Source organism: Labrus mixtus, chromosome 3 (genome assembly GCF_963584025.1).
Source record: "Labrus mixtus chromosome 3, fLabMix1.1, whole genome shotgun sequence".
In the NCBI taxonomy this organism is placed as follows: domain Eukaryota; kingdom Metazoa; phylum Chordata; class Actinopteri; order Labriformes; family Labridae; genus Labrus; species Labrus mixtus.
In genome coordinates this window covers 24,886,683-24,903,830 of record NC_083614.1, presented here as the reverse complement: position 1 = coordinate 24,903,830, position 17,148 = coordinate 24,886,683, and the positions used below count along the sequence as shown (strand labels likewise).

The window sequence follows — 17,148 nt, the reverse complement described above, 5'->3', positions numbered from 1 at the left end:
TATTAGCTGTGTCCTAATATTGTTGAGTATCAGAATAAGTTACTTTTTCCAAAGCAACTCCATTTGAATCACTACAATCAGATGAAAATAAAAGTAAACTAGAGTTGTTATTAAATTGTGGCCAGCAGTGAAAACTTCAGCATTGTAGACTATTTGTTTTATTGCTTCCCATTTTACTCAAAGATAAAAACATGGGCTGTCTCCTGGTTTCTTTGGAGACCAAAGACCAACAAACTCACAAAAAGAACATCATTCTATAAAATATGTTCTGTTATAGATTAACCCAATTAATAGTGGACAAAATCATACAAGTATAGCTTTATGTCTCCGTCCACAACAGAAAAATACTGCAGCAGACCTACCTAGATCATATATCAACAGGGTACTTTTACTTTTAATAAGTAGACCTACATTTTTACACCTCTTTACTGGTAGCCTATTTTAGTGCATATATGTTTTATTTGTCGTGAAGAATAACAACTGAAACGTTTTCTAGATGAGCATGTCAGTCAGTGTATTTGTGTTGAAATGCTGCAACAGCTGCAGGTATTCTGACCCAGTCTCGGTGCATGTAGTGACTCAGACGGGGAATTTCACCCATCTGGCATGGTCATTCATCTCGGGGTGTGAGAATAACGTTAAAGGCATTATAAATGCAAATGTTTCAATTCCACAGACATAGAAAAGGACACATGGGTGGTGTATGTCTGCGGGAACTCCTTTTGTATGCATTGCATAGCACAAAGCTGAATAATCTGGCTTTGACGTCTGCTAACAGACACAGAAACATTTATTATGATTTCAACTAAGTCATGGTTTGAACTGGAGGATCTGGTCCGACAACATAATGCCCTGTCTCTCTTCGCCTCCATTCACATGCACTTTTCCCCTTTCATCAAAACAGCCGTAGGGGTCGATTGTGTCGATGTGCACGTACTCGTCGTCTCGCTCCTCCATGCATCTTGAAGTGGGACCTCTGTAATACAACACAGCTCTCTGGCCGAGTTCCATTTCGTGTGCAGTGGCAATATTTTCCCATTACCTTTTCCCTGAAACGTGTTAAGAATTCCCTCAAACAGTTTCAACCCACTAAGAGAGACGAACTCTTCGTGTTTTTATCTTAATTGATGTATTTTACACAAGATTGGCTGCTGCAATCCATTCGTTTTTTTCGTCGCAAAACGAAATGGAACCCAGCCCACGTATCTGTTTCTAGAAGGCACGTGATACTTCTAGTCTGTGGTCTGTTGATGCAGTTGCCTGAGGAGGGAGGAGACAAGGAGGAGTCAACGGGGAGGTTATAAAAAGACCTAAACCACAGCTTGTTTGTCACCTTCCACGCACATCCTATCTGGCGTATCCCCCCCTCGACCGTCCTCTGCGGCTAGTGAAGCAGTGGGTCAAACAACGACGCTAACACTGGAGCTGTAAAATCAACAACGGGGTGAGTAGCTGAAGCGGCTTTGGACGGTTACCTAGACTGTTACCTAGACTGTTACCTAGACGGTATTTGTCGTTTTTAAGGAGGGCTTTTTATCTGTTTTTTTTTTTTTTACCACATTAATTTTACATCATGATATAGTTTCGCTAACTGTTGTCTAATTCAATCGAGTCGCGTCAAGTGATGGAGAAATAATAAATAAAAAAATAGCGAGTTGGCAGTGTTGGGACCATAGACTGTGAAAATACTGTTGGGACTCGGGGACGTGCTAATGCTAACTTAGCTTCTCTGCGGCGCCGCTATCTTCATCGCATTACTGAAAACAAGCCTGGCTATTCGACACGTATGCTTAGCTTGCCCAAAGTGTAGTGTAGTGTTGTGTTGAGTTTAATTCTGTATAAACGGTGTAAACTTGTGCTTCAAATGGCCTTGAAAACGTAATAAAAAGTTGAATTGAACGTGGGTGGCGTCGTAGTTAGCTGCTGCTGCTGCACTGTGATTGTTTTTTTATCATCCCGTTAACAAGCCGTGTTTTCCAAATCGAAATCCCTCTTCCTGATTTTTCAGTGTTTTATTTATTTGGACGAAACTATACATTGTATTTGGGTATCTCAGTGACTTGCTCTGCTTGTAAACGCTGCGTGTGTTTTGTGTTTGTCCGCAGGGCTCCCGTTTAAAGCGCCGCAGCAAGCTGACCATCCAGCGCAGTGTGATCACTTGAGACTCTCTCTGAAACGACCCTGTTGTTTCGGAGAAGTTGAAATTGATATCCCAAGATTAAAAACCACTGCATCCGCCGCTCATCCACCAAAAAAAAATTACCCAAAACCGAAGCAAAATGGTTCAAAATAAGATACCCGAAGTCACTGGATTCCATCGCTCTTTCAAGGTGAGTTTGATTTGTTATATGTAGAGCTCATGTCTTGTCTTGTGGGAAGTCCCTGTACGCATGTATCCGAGGACATCATCTTGCTAAATATAAAACCCATCTGTTGCTCTCCCACATCTTATGTTTGAGAAATTGTGCTGTGTGGCCTGGTGTCACGTGTATGTTCAGCTAATGAAAGTGTGACCGCATTAGATGGCGACTGGGTGTTGCTGCAGAAAGTCTGCCTCTTGCATTCATATGAGGCAATATTTCTTTGTATTGTGTTAGGATGCACGTCTGTGTGGCATTTGATACCTTTGTGGCTGCGATTCTGACAGTCATTGCTGTTTGTAAAAGCTATGGCCCCTTGACTGTAATCCTGTTGTGGGTGTACCAAGTTTATGGTTGTAGGAAGGAAGATAATAAATTATTTTAGCATTTATGGCTACAATTGATTCTCTTGACTCAATAGTTCACTGATAAGATATCTAAACAAGCACGTTTTTCTGCTATTACTCCCTAGGGCCAAAATCCCTTTGAATCAGATGACTTCACCAAAAATGGATCCCATCTTATTGATTCATCTTTTAATTTTGACTCCTCCCCAAGACATGGTGAGTATTTTAACTTAGTATTTTGAACAGAGTCCAGAGATCTGTTTATGCAGCTTTTTTTTATCACATTTAAAAAAAAAAAAAAAAATGTAAATCAACCAAAACATTGGTTGGCCCATAATAATATAGGCACTCTTGTTTTGCCAGACATGCCTTCCAGCCAGCCTATCGACATCCCCGATGCCAAGAAGAGAAACAAGAAGAAAAAGCGTTGCCGGGCAACTGACAGCTTCTCTGGGCGATTCGAGGGTAAAAAACTGTTGTAACTATTGAAAATCTGACCCATGATAACATTTGGCAACGCTAACTTGTTAAACTCTGCCACAGATGTCTACAGACTGCAGGAAGAGGTATTAGGAGAGGGCGCTTATGCCAGAGTGCAAACATGCATCAACCTCATCACCAACAAAGAGTATGCTGTTAAGGTAAGCCAGCTGACATACTAAGACACTTGATAATTGACGGAATATTTTGAAAACATGAGCATAATAAACTGAGTCCTGACAGTTCTCCTCTCACAAGTCTGCAAATGTTGTCCAAATAAATCATGCCGTCTGCCTGTTTGGCTAGTGACCTGGTGTTAAATGAGTAGTATTTTTTGCAAACTTCATTAACTTTTGTGGGATGAGTTGAGTTATAAAATGAATGTGTACATGGAGGAGCTGTTAAACAGTCTAATGGAAGAACACTATTTTAGGCTATGTGTGTCGTTGACGGAAGTTCTGATCCCGGGGGCAGGAAGCTTCTTTTTTCCGTACAGTTCAGCTCTGTAACAGATGTCTGCAGGCTTTTCTGTGTTGTGCTACTGCTGCACATGATGTGCAACACTAGCTGCTGTTAGTAAAACCCTTCCCCTCACTGTTTTTGTAGTTTTCAGCCAATCAGGGAGCTGGGAGGGATGTACCCACCCCCTTCCTTTACCCCTGTTGCCTATAGGGGACGCTCCTACTGAGAACATTGTGTACTGCTAACTGTGCCAAAACAAAACCCACAGAGAGAGAGAGAGAGAGAGAGAGAGAGAGGTAGGAGGGGCGCTGGGTGAGAGTTATGACCCAGGGTGTTTACACTGCTTTGTTCTGTTTCTCGCTCAGTATTGTTGAACTTTTTTTCTTCTCTTTTTTCTCTCCAAATGGGTGTTGACTTGTGCGTACATGTCTTGACTTGAAGGGACTTCCTTTTTTGGCTCTTACGTGTGATGCTCATTTCCTCATTTCTGGGAACAAAACATTGTGAATTTTTTTTTTTTTTGCTGATGTGCAGAAAAGCAGAACTGGGGTTTGTTTTTTCTTGGAGTTCTTGACACTAAACCAAGAATGTCATGGGGACATGCAATGTCCACATTATTTTCTGTTAGCTTCATTTCTATGCAGTTTAGCCTTAACGATTTAAATAAAGGCTGGAGGAAAATGGTTAGTTCCCTATAGAGCATGTGTCCATATCATACCATTAATATTTAAGAGACATTGGCGCACATATTCTGTGATCTGTTGCTTTGTTTACCCCTGGTTGGTTTGGTAGATCCCTTGAGACTTTGCAGTTCTGTATGGAAGAGGCGTGGGGGTCGCACGTTATTGGGAGGTCATTTAGCTGTTGAAGGGGGGCTCAGACTACTCCTGCCAGATGTCCTGTCTCTCCCCTCCCCCTCCAGACTGAGGTGGGTTGTGTGGGCTCCTTGTGTCGCAATAGCAACAAAAGCCGTAGCGCACCGAGGAAGGGCAGAGGGCCGTGCAGTGCGTGCCTTTCTGACGCTTTGGTTTCCAAACAAATTATTCTCCCGGAAGTTATTATTTCACAACACTGAGTTGATGATTGATCATGCAGCATAACTTGTTTTGCAGAATGCTGTTGTGATTCTGATCTTTAGTTTTTGATAAACAACCATAAATCTCTCTCAAATAACAGTTGACCCACTTCCACTTATCATGCTGATAATGCATTTAGTCATGATTTGCACTTTTATGTTGAACCTGCACGTGTGATTATGAGGGTGTGAGGATTGTGTTGCGATCAGGTGAAAGTGAGCTGATTTGGGGGGGGCTGTTTGTGCTGCTGACTCAGACTGGAACAGTGCAGAGGCTTTGGACTGCCCACTGGCCTCTTGTCTGTTCATTAATCCTAGACACATACTGAAACTCTGGCCCCACTGAGCTTCAATGGCAACTGTAATCCAGCTAGCAGGAAGAAAAACATGCGCAACCTCACAAGCAGACAATAACCAACCAGGGCTGGAAAATTCAGGCCTTTTGCTCTGGTGTCAGCAGTCTATCATTCTTTCTCTCTCTTGGCAAAGCATCGTGCAGCTGGTGGCCCCTTAGTGGTTTAGTTCCAGGCATCACTAAGTTATATATATAGAGCCTATTTTTTGTTATCGTAAACAGTTTTGGATAAGTTCATGGAGGTTGAAAGGAACACTCGTGGCTCCTTCAGAGCTCTTGAGATATAAATATGGGTCACACATGAAGTCTAAATTTAAAGCTGCTGTGACTTGTTTCATTTTCATTCTGTTCTGTCATTACTTTGGCTTGCTGCACAGAAAGTAGGTTAAAACTATCTTGACAAATGTGTCACCGGGTGGGATAGAGGTAGGAAAGAAAAATGAAGGTCTGAAAGGATACCAGTTATAGGGCTCTGTATATGGAATTGGTGCAATACCACATACAGTAAACGCAGCCAGTTGTGGGTTTTTTTGTGTAGTTTCAGCGGAATGCCATCACCCGTGTATCATCTCTAGCAGATGGGTTCAGTTTAGAATTGTTGTCTATTCTCCTGCTTTAGAGACTCATTTTAGATGTTGTTATTAAAGCATTATTTTGTTTTACTCCAGATCATTGAGAAAAGACCAGGTCACAGCCGCAGTCGTGTCTTCCGTGAGGTTGAGATGCTCTACCAGTGCCAGGGCCACAGGTAATGTCCTGTTTATGTTCAACTAAAGTAATGCCACCTGATGAATGGATGGAGACAGTTCAATTTAACTGTGTTACCACTGGCTCATTTTGCTCCTGGTTCTTTTCTGCAGTAACATACTGGAGCTGGTGGAGTTCTTTGAAGAGGAAGATAAATTCTACCTGGTGTTTGAAAAGCTCAGGGGAGGTGAGTAAATTATAGCTGATACAGGATGACTGCATCACATCCTATTGTTTATTTTTCAAAAATTCTGGTAATGCTTATGTCCAGTCTCTTGTGTGGCCTGTGTATGTGTCTGTGTGTGGGAAGGCTTTCATTATGTGCTTTGTGCTTGTAAATAAAGCAGATACTCTTTTTCCACCCATCCATTAGGGTCAATCTTGGCGCACATTCACAAGAGACGGTACTTCAGTGAGCAGGAAGCCAGTGTGGTCGTGCAGGACATTGCCAGCGCTCTAGATTTCTTGCACAACAAGGGTAAGACCACTTGTACAAAATGTTGAGTAATTTTGTTACATGTCATGATAACCACAATAGGAAAAGCCTGAGGGTATGAACATGGCTATTTATTTTAAGAATTAGCCAAGAGACACAATAATCTTTTCACATTTGTTTGAATTTTTAATATGGTGTTATACATTTTCCTTTCTCCAGGCGTAGTTGTCAAATCTCTCTACAAAACAGAAACTGATTGCCTTTCTTCTATTTGCTAGGAATGGCACACAGAGACCTGAAGCCTGAAAACATTCTCTGCAAGAGTGCCGACAAGGTGAGTGTGCTACTAAAAAATGTTGAGCCTAATTATTTAAAATGGCAACAAACTTGACTTATTAAGTCTGATAAGTAATTCTCAGATGATGATATAAACTGTGATAATGGAAATCTCATCATGAATGAATAGAGGCCTGTAAAAAAAATAGATAAATACTAACTCTCTTTTTTTTTTTTTTTTTTTTCTTCAGATTTCCCCAGTCAAGATCTGTGACTTTGACTTGGGCAGTGGGATCAAGCTGAACAGTGACAGCTCACCCATCTCCACCCCTGAGCTCCTTACTCCTGTAAGTCCAGCTGTAGATTATGTCTGTCTTGTTTGGTCTACCAATTTATAAATGGGAACATGGATGGGTGGTTTTAAATGCATGTATGCAGTATGAGTATTGCTATTGAGAACCAGGGAGAGATTAATCTGTCATACAGTCTTGGTCACGACACTGTATGGGGGGTTGTCATCTCTTGGATAAGCTGGGTGTTTTCAGGCTGTAAAACAATGTCTTTATCAGGACCGAGAGACTGTCTTGTTATTGGGCAATTCTGAGTGGTGTGAGCTCCATGACAGCTTGCTGATTGGTTAGTAAATGTTGTTTTGAGGTTAACATAGTTCAGTGTTGGGCAGGCTCTCTACAATAAGTTGGATTGCCCCTGTCTGGTAGAATTAACCTTTTCTTATCATGCTGAAAATCAGAAACACTTGGAAAGATATGCCTCAGTTTAACGTCAACGTCCTGTTGCTTATCAGTCCAAACATTGAGACCAGTGAATTTTTGGGGTTACGATTGATTAACACTCTGCTGACGTCACAACACAAAGCTAATTCTCTGAACACTGTGCTGGACCCTAGAAACCTCAAAGTGGAGGGGTAAAGAAGAATTGGCAAGCTTTCTACTTGTGTCAACAGATACCCCTTCTGCTTGTTGTGGTCTGGATGGACCAGAGCAAGTTTAGTCTGCAGAAATGTAAGGGTGGGTGGGGGTTTTCACCACTGGTAACTTCATCTTCCTTTTGAGAGAAAGAATGGGTAGAGAGCCCATCCCTGAAAGAGGACCGAGAGGCCTCATGTTTAGTCTACATGGTTTATGTTGGGCCTGAACAACTGTGGATGTTTGATGTGGTGGGCTGCAAGTATTACTTTGCCTGGTTCTTGTTTATGGACGCATCCTCCATCCTTGCATTTTATAACAACTTTAGTTGTGTGAGAAGTTTATTTCCAACAGGCCTTGAGATAAACTTGTCTTCCATTGAAATCTTGCTTTAAGCCTGCGGATAAGAAGCAATGTTATAACCTTGGTGGGTGATTATGGCTGCAGGGAATACAGTGTGACTTTAACAAGGCCGTTCCCTGTAGCATAAAGATGTATTATTGAAACCAAAGCACACTAACTCTAGCTTATTTTCCTTTTCTCTCTGTGGTATGAGAAAAACATCCACACAAGCTTTCTTCTTAGTCTCCGCCCAGTGGCCCCAACCGCGCTTGTGCTGGTCTGCGCTTTCATTATGTTCTTTATACAAAGGCTGTGCATAAGGCTTGTTCTAGAAATGTACTCTTTGCCCGTATACCTAGCAACTGAGATGTGATTGGCTAGACCCGTGGGAGGGGGAGGGTAACTGGGAGGGACAAAGACCCAGCCTGCTCATGCGCTCTGGCTTGTTTTCTTTGCCATGATCACAGGAACAATGTTATCTGATTTTCATCGTACTATTGGCAGTCTCTCCCTGCCCCCCACTTTGCCCAGAGTTGCTGTTGCACACTATTGTGTGCTTTAAATGTTTTGTTATGTTACTGGTCACGCTGAAAGGGTTTAATAAACTTTATCTAAGGCCTGATTAAAGTTTACCGTGGATGTTTTTTGCGTGCTCTCCTGTAAAATCCTGAATGTCAGGTACTCGTGGAAAAGGAAAGGGGCCTTTCCAGGAAAAAGCTAATATTAGTCTACAAAGAAAGCTGCACACGAAGCAGCCTGTCTTTCAGCTTGGCATGAAATTAGTCCCAAATGTTATGGTTCATGTGCTGCACTTGAAGTGCAACACGAAGACACAACACTTAAACATTTAAAAAAAAAAATGCCTACATTATTTTACTGTCACAGGTGCAGCTGCATGACGACAGTAGAAGGTTTCACCACCCCCCCATCTTTTACAGCCTCTCCACATAATCCTGTCGTCAGTTTACAGACGGAGGTGTATGTCATCAGTGGTGTCAATATGGCCTGACTAGTCACATGGCTTCAGGAAAGCCCCAGGTTATGATGCCAACATATCCTGCAGTAACTAACATCAGCTGATTAGCAACTATCTATGCTTCTTACTGGAAGTATTGAAGAGGATGTGACTGATACAGATCAGGAGCGGTACAAGCAGAACGGTCTGTGATTTCTGGTAGTTGCAACAGTCTTGTACTGGTTATATTGATACTGGTTGGTGTGCAATTTGTGGCTCATTTTTTTGAAAATAGATTAACCTTAAAAGCACATAGTTTCACTGTACCATGGCCCGCAAAATATATTGTATGCCCATTTCTTTTTGCAGCTGCATTTGGCCTGAATCCTGGGGGCCTGTCTGTGGAGGCAGTCGCCCCAGACATGATTTTGTTGGTGGCAGTGTGGGGGTTGGGTTTTTTTTCTCTCCAATAGAGGCAGCTTTGTCTGGGACTAGATTCCTGTGCAGCAAATTTCATTACATAAGGGTGCAGCAGGCTGAAAGGAGGAGCTAGGAGACAGCTGGGATGTGGTACTGGTACACAATAGAGCCCTGCGCAACGTAAACATGCTTGCGCACAGATGGAAGAAAGGATATAGGCCAGAATGGTCTGCAAAGGTTAAGGTCTCATGTGGAACGAAGACTTAAAAACAAAAATGTGTTTGGGGTGGATAAACAGGTTCTCTGAGATTTCTAGATGATGTGATTTAGAAAACTACTGGTTTAAATGTAAAGAATCCAAACACATCTTTTCAATACTCATTAGACCATAAAAGAATTTGGCAATGTCTTAGCCACAAATATCTTAATTTCTTAGGTGAACTAGTGACCTGCTCCTCTTTTCTGTTCCCTTAGTATTAAAACAGCCTTTGGTGTTTGTGTTTCCAAGTTATGTAACTGATGAGGGCTAAGCCAAGTCTCAGGCGTTGCAGGACAACCCAATCCTCTTTTCCATGCTCAGTGTTTGGCCCAATTTCTCTCCTAGCTACATAACAAGGCACAGTTAGAGCTAGGCCTGTCATTGCCCTCAGCCCAATCTGCCTGGCTTGTTGACAGCTGAATGGTCAAAGCTTTGACTTACTGCTGCTGCCTAACCAAACTGACCTGCTTCTTTAAAGCACAACCCTCCCTCCTCCATCCCTGATACCTAATTGTACACTGTGTTCCTACTTAGCTGTCCCCAGGGCATTGAGAAAAGCTGTATATAAGGCATTTTAAATGAACCCATCACTGCAGATAAGCATGTGACTGTCACATAGTCACCCACCACACAGCCCTAGAGTGGGCCCCAGGCTTTAGTGCTCCCACCACGAGGTATCAGCTGAGCTGAAGAATGTGGGCTGCAGCTCAAACAAGCTTGTCTTTCTCTTGACCCTTTTTTCTTTCTGCCACTCTCTTCTTCTGGTCGTCCCTGTGACAGAAAAATAATATATTTTTCTTCTTTGTCTTACAGTGTGGCTCGGCAGAGTACATGGCACCTGAGGTGGTTGAAGCTTTCAGTGAGGAGGCCACAATTTACGACAAGCGCTGTGACCTGTGGAGTCTTGGAGTCATCCTCTACATCATGCTAAGCGGCTACCCACCCTTTGTAGGCCGCTGTGGTGGTGACTGTGGATGGGAATTAGGGGAACCCTGCCACACCTGCCAGGTATTATTTGACACATCCACTAAACTCTTCTGCTTGCTTCCTTCTTGTGCAAAACATTTTTGAACAGAAACAATTAACACTTTCTCGCCGGGTCTGTAACTAATGGTAAATATTTTTCTATACATTTCTAGAACACTTTGTTTGAGAGTATTCAGGAAGGAAAATACGAGTTTCCAGAGAAAGACTGGGCTCACATCTCCTCAAGTGCCAAAGACCTCATATCCAAACTTCTGGTTCGAGATGCCAAAAACCGCCTGAGTGCCAGCCAGGTTCTGCAGCACCCCTGGGTGCAGGGGGTAGGTTTAAAGCCATCAAGCCTCTTCTAAATGTCTTTTAAAAACATTTTGTATGTCTATCAAAAGGTTGAGCTTCTGATTAATCTTTTTTTTTTTTTTTTAATTCAGGGTGCATTTGACACTTTGCCAACATCAATCTTGCATCAAAGGTGAGAGAATGTTAATCCAATAGCCTGCATTCTTCAGGATACTTGAGCCTAAGATATTTGTAACTTGTACTGAATTAAACTGACTTTCTCTGCTTTTGTCCAACAGAACCAGCAATGCCAGGGATCTGACTTTCTTCGCTGGCAAAGCCATGGCTGTGAACCGGCAGCTGGCTGAACAGGACGGCATTGAAGACCAGCAGCAGCAGGAAGTCCCCTTTGTTGTTACCGCTACTGGCTCTTCTATGCGCCTCTCTCCTCCTTCCAACTCTAAGCTGGCCCGGCGTAGGCAGCTGAGCAACCAGCCTAACGGAGGGCCCGTCTCTGCTGCAGAGCTGCGACAGCTCTTGGCTCCTCTTGTTATTGTGGGAGACTGTGCCTGAACTTCGTCAACCCTGACCTCCGACCTTCCGTTAAGATTAATGTCTGGACAGCCCTGAGACTCTCCCTCTCCAATTCTGGCCCTTCTTCCTGACTCTAGCTGGTCTTGGTTCCTCTGCCATTCAGGCTCTCTTGCCTCGCTGTAAAGGGCGATGCAGCACGCATCCCTTTCTCTAAATGCCTTCTGCCTTTCTGCAGCACTTCTGAAGCACATCAGCCCAGGGCCAGCTTATAGCAAACACACATGAGCATGTCAGGGTTTGGGAGGAGGGTCAGTTCATGATTCGGGAGGGAGAAAGGAAAGTTATTTTCTTTTTTCCATGAAACTCGGTTCAAAAGAAATCCAAACACGCATCGTTCAAGACTAAGCTCAGACACCAAAGGACTACCTGTTGTGCTGCTCCCACGTTACAACTGGATCCACTGTGAATTAAGTTATCTGGAATGTTCTCTTTGCCTGTATGTATATGCATGAATGACCCCTCTGCAGATACGTACAAGCTTATGCAATATGCCAAGGGAAAGGCTGTTTCTGTCTCCAAGGGATTCAGTATGAGGGTTTGGAAGGGCTGTAAGCCAATGCTGTCCGTGCCTGGTGTGTTCCACTTTGTGGCTGGAGACTTCAAAGATATTTTTTTTTTTTTTTCAATTTAAGATGAATTCCTTAACACTGAGCCTCTTCTGGAAATGTCTGAGATAAAACAAGCCAGATCTAGCTTGATGGCCATGCACTTACTGCTCCTAGATAGAGCATGGAATGTTTGTCAGTACACCCATTCATAGTTTATTTTATGAACATGTATTCCAAATTAACTTTGGCCACACTTTTTAGTGTTTATATGCCATCATTGGGCAAGTCTAATAGTATTGAGTTAAACTACTGCACTTAATACATGAAGCAGGGCAATCCCAAAATTAGACATCTGATCCTGCTCTGAAGTACGTATATATTCAGTATGTTCATATAAGCTCATGTTAAATTTCTGCAAGCTAAACTGGGTCCGTGTTGCTTTCATTGAAAATAATTCATGACATGTCCCCTGCTACAACCAGAACTTGTATTTTTTTTTATATCTGCAAGTCAAGTTATGCATTAGATTAAACCTTGAATATTTTGGCAGTAAAGGCTAGAACTTGTCTCAGGGGTTTGAGAAGCACATTTTGGCCAAGGTGACCCAAGTGTCAATGATTGATTGAATACATTTTTTTGGACCATCTTTTTTTTTTGTGTCTTGTTTTTTGATTAGTTGACCCTTTTTCTAAAAATAATGATCTCATTACAAATGAAGAGGCAGGTAAGACTTAAAAAAAAATCATTTAAAAAAGGAAAAACATTCCACAAAAAGAAAAAAAAAAGTCTTCCACGGACGTGTAGCTGTATTAAGTTTACTTAATTTTCTTGTTTGAAAACTCCATGTCAATGTGCCACACTGATTTCTTGTCCCCTTTTTTCTTTTATATAGCTGTTGATAAGCTTTTTTTTTTTTTCTACATGGTGATTTTCATGCAGGTGCTGTTCAGTTCAGGTGAAACACCGGTTGTTTTCCTTTATTATTTTTTTATGTTTTGTGTTTTTAAAAGTTCAGAGTATGTTGTGTTCAAGGTGAGGTGGGAAGTAAAGTTGATCTGGAGCGTTCATGCCCAGCGAAGGCAAGTTTTTAGTTTTTATGTACAAGAGTTGGCAATAATCTTGTTTTGTTTTTTTGTTCAGATTAAGTTCATTAAGCTCATCTGAAGCTGACAGGTAATGGACTTGGTGATGAGGTCTCACAACACTGTAGCCATTTCACCAAAGACGGTTCAAGTCATGATATTGAACATGTGATCATCACCTGGCAGTGAGAAGTGGGGACTTCTGATTGTCCACGTCCTGTTGCCAGCACTGCAGCGACGGTACTTTCTACAAAGTGGCTCCCTTGGTGTCAAAGGACCCATTATGCTGATAATAGGACACTGTAATAGTTCTGAAATACATTTTCTACAGATGCATAGCTATGGGGTTTATGTCTTATAATAAGACTTACTTGAATTTGTGTATGCAGCTGTTTTCTTCTCCACTTGGGAAACTACTTTGCTATCAGTAATGTCGAAGCATAAGGCTGATGACCAAGGCAATCCTGGGGTTTTTGAATTACCAATACAGTTCAGTATTCTGCCTTTTTCTCCCTTTTGAGCATCAGACAAGTGAGTCCCTACTTTTTGTTAGGGTTGGATACTCAAAAGCGCACAGACTTTGGCCATACTCTGTCATATCCTTAATGGTGTAGAGTTTTCTTGGTCATGACCATTTCTATTTTGTCACATGGCAGTGGCTTTAAATACTGCCTTTTATTGGGGGGGGGGGAAGGGGACAAAATGATATCTCTAAGCCTCGCAATTTTTATATTGTCAGTCATTTTGAAGTAAGGACGTGTAGAAATTCAGTGATTCATTCATTCATTCAAATGGACAGTCCATCATCATCATCCCCACAATTTGAATGTAGCCCACAGGCAAAAGCATTTACAATCCAGCAACATTGATCAAATGTTTTATAGTTTGTGTCATGGACATGGTGTGGGGTTATTCTGTCCATTTCTTTTTTTTTTTTTTTTTTTTTTTGAGTTGACACATCTGATTAACACTGTCTGAACCACGCCCCATCCCCCAACCCCATTGTGTATATGGGAGGAAATTTGAAATAAATACATCCTTTAAAATACATAAAGATATTTTGATTTAAAATAAGCACTTTACTGTACCATGTGAATGATTGCAGTTCACTCAAAGCAACAGCTATGACAGTTGCAACAGAATTTTGTATTGTTTTTCTAAAAAAAAATGCAATAAAATGCTTTGACCTACATTCAGTCCTCTGTCATTACTGTAAATGTTTTCATGTTTAGTTAAACAGTAAGGTAAAACATGTCCCCTGGTATCTCTAGTTTTATATTAACCAGCAGTGTTATCTTGTGGCCAAGGCTAACACAGCTTCATCTGATTCCCTGCTTTAAATCCCCTTTATCAGTTACACTCCCTGATACCTGAGCTGACTTGTCACGTGTCCTTGGCTGTTGGTGAATATGAGCAGTTGTCTCCTCACACACACACACACACACACAAATGTGACTTGTTTCACCTTGCATTAGTCATGCTGAGAGCTGCTGCTGCTGCTGCGATATGACGAGTGCTCCTGATCTGATCTGACGAGACTGATGCAACCTGCTGCAAGAGCTGCAGCAGCTCAGTGAACCACATGATCTTCCTGGAAATAAAACCACATCAATTATGCTAAATTAACTAAACTGCTGGTGCATCATATCAACAGCGCTACAAGTCAGGACCTGTCATCAGGTTAAAAACAGCTGCACACACCAGAAGGAGGGATGTGGGTTTGGACAAAAGTTGATGTCATGTTCCAGAGAAATTAATAGCAAAAGAGCAGACAAAAAAAGAAGATAGATGATCATTTAATTTATTTTCTCACTCATTACAAAATAACAACACACAAAATACACTATGACCAAGACTGCCTGAACACATTTCATGACTTAAAAGGAGCAATTCAAGAAAAACAACAAAACTAAATACAAATCTCCTCCCCTTTTTTACTTCTTCAAAACATAAAAATCAACAGAACAATCTCAGGGATGGATAATGTCCTTTTTAATGTAAATAAATACTCAGTAACTGTCCTTTCATTATTGGTAGCGAGTGTATTATTTACATCTCACTTCATCATTTAGTCCATGAAATGTAAGAAAAGTAAAGGAAATGTCCATCTAAAATTGTAAGTTGTCCCCTCCTGATGTCTTGTGAATAACAGTTCAAAATGTCCATTTAAATTTACATACAAATACAGGGAAGCCCTAACTTGTGTAACTTCAAATATTCTCTGATGTGTATTCATTTATCACAATCATCATACTTATGGATTAATCATTCTTAAAGTCTTCCCCATTTAATTTGAATTTGCTGCAGATTTCTAACTTACAAGAACAAAAAAGAAAGAAATGCATTGCATAATTTCTATTTCAGCATTGTTGGCGTCATAAGGCAAGAGAGGAAATTAAACGATGCAACAGCAGCAAGTTTTCTGTGCAAGCTGCAGAGATGGGTGAGAAATATCAGGTGTTTGTCTCCCCCTAGTGGAGCTCTTACGTCAAAATCTTCTGTATTTAGTAATACTGATGAAATGGTAAATTGACTTCTCACTTCTCAAAGCGAAGTTTACAGTCCAAACTCACACACAAGTGCCCAACGGCCCCACAGTACTAATCAGTCAATTTAGCAGTGGGAACAGTTTGGGGTTCAGTGCCCAGAAATGTGAATCAGAGTCCGCTTTATTAGCTAGGCAATCTTAGACATACAAGGAATTTGACTTAATGATAAACATTGCTCTCCTTCCTAAAGAATAACATTAAACATTGGCACTAAACAAACAAATAAACAAAGACTAAATAAGACAACAGTGCAGTGGTGAGAAAAGATGCTGAAATGAACATGATGGGTAAGTAGGTAACAGATGGCTTCATTTACTTGAGATAAATGTTTTTACAGTTTTGACATTGCAGGAGCTTCCTGTAAAAGGAGGCGCTTCCTGTAAAAGGCAACAGACTCAACCACTAAGCCACAGCCACTCGTCATGATGGTAACTACTACATTTACTAGTGAGTAAAAGTACTTCATCAACTCCCCTGAAAAACATGTTTCTAAAAAGTTTTGTTTTTTACTATTTGAGAGAAACTAACTGATTCATTCCTTTTGTATGCAATGAAGAATATACTCTCTGAAATGTCACGATAAATAAACACCAAGAAAGAAATAGATCAGCTGTCAAATGCAGATCCACAAAACTTGAAGAAGTTTCACTGAGCCTGTGGGTAAACATTCAGGTATACATGGTTGTTGGTTAAATAACAAAGAGTAAGGTCTTTTACCTGCTTTTAGTAAAGTGTCTCGAGATAACACCTGTTATGAATTGGTGATATACAAATAAAGATTGATTGATTGCTGGAAATACATAATAATCATATAGACTGTGATGCAATTTTAAAGCAGTAAAAATTCAACATACAAATGTTCCCTTTAATACTGACCAACACAAACAAGGTATATACTACAACATTACTTAGGATTGCATTTAATACATCAAGAAGGTTTTGCTGATAACACCAAATAACTTTCCGTACAATGGTACCCTCCTTTCGTGTTTGTTTCATGTGTGGTTTTTAATTTTTTTTTTTTTTTAAATGACATGACTTCTCCATTACCGATTTTTAAGACATATTTCATAAAGATGCAGTGGATAATGTTGCAAACAGAAATTGCTAGAACTAACTTTAATGTTATACTTTCCCTGTTACAACAGAGGAGGGAAACAAATCCTCTTTGTGTGAACTGCTGGTCATGAGATTAAAAGTCATGAGATCAAATTCTCAAAACCTGAAATGGGTCAAGTGATTTTTTTTTGGTACATGAAGACATTTTTTGAGAATACTAGCAAAAACTGTTGACTTAATGATTAATAAAAAACTTAAATATTCCGGTGTACATTGAAAGATTTATTATAATTGAGATCAAATTATTTAATAACTCATTTGTTACTCTTCTCACAGAAATGAGTGCAACATTGTCACTTCATATCCTAATGAAATAAGAAAACTATAAACATTTGAGGAATAAAAAAAATCATAAATGAACAAAACAAACTAAAGTTCATTTTTTTCAAAAAATTAAGTTCCCTGCTTTCCATTAGGAACCAGCATCCATCAGGACCCTGAACCCAAAGCAAGGATCACACTTTTTTTTATTGTCCTCTTCTTTTCCTACATGTTTCAAAGTTTTTATGAATGAACTGTTTAATTTGTCAAATGGGCTACAAGTGTTTTAGGTTTT

General features: G+C 40.7%; 1 protein-coding gene across 2 annotated transcripts; it reads left to right on the top strand.

The window, feature by feature from the left end:
• The first annotated feature begins 1,284 nt into the window (after positions 1-1,284).
• On the top strand, positions 1,285-14,116 carry mknk2b (MAPK interacting serine/threonine kinase 2b). Of its 2 annotated transcripts, none has more exons than XM_061034155.1 (14): positions 1,285-1,444; positions 2,106-2,330; positions 2,833-2,923; positions 3,071-3,172; positions 3,251-3,348; positions 5,748-5,827; positions 5,940-6,013; positions 6,200-6,304; positions 6,541-6,596; positions 6,790-6,885; positions 10,254-10,448; positions 10,580-10,744; positions 10,853-10,893; positions 11,000-14,116. In XM_061034155.1, the coding sequence occupies exons 2-14, from the start codon at positions 2,280-2,282 to the stop codon at positions 11,271-11,273; spliced, it is 1,428 nt and encodes a 475-aa protein (XP_060890138.1). In that variant the 5' UTR covers positions 1,285-1,444; positions 2,106-2,279; the 3' UTR covers positions 11,274-14,116. The 2 variants fall into 2 exon arrangements, with proteins under 2 accessions (XP_060890138.1, XP_060890137.1); XM_061034154.1 differs by having other exon boundaries at positions 3,053-3,172.
• The last annotated feature ends 3,032 nt before the right edge of the window (positions 14,117-17,148 follow it).

Excerpts from the sequence above, each read along its gene's own strand:
- mknk2b (XM_061034154.1), top strand. The coding sequence starts at position 2,280 with ATGGTTCAAAATAAGATACCCGAAGTCACTGGATTCCATCGCTCTTTC. Across the intron at positions 6,014-6,199 it reads GTTTGAAAAGCTCAGGGGAG|GGTCAATCTTGGCGCACATT; the intron begins GTGAGTAAATTA and ends CCCATCCATTAG. Across the intron at positions 10,449-10,579 it reads AACCCTGCCACACCTGCCAG|AACACTTTGTTTGAGAGTAT; the intron begins GTATTATTTGAC and ends ATACATTTCTAG.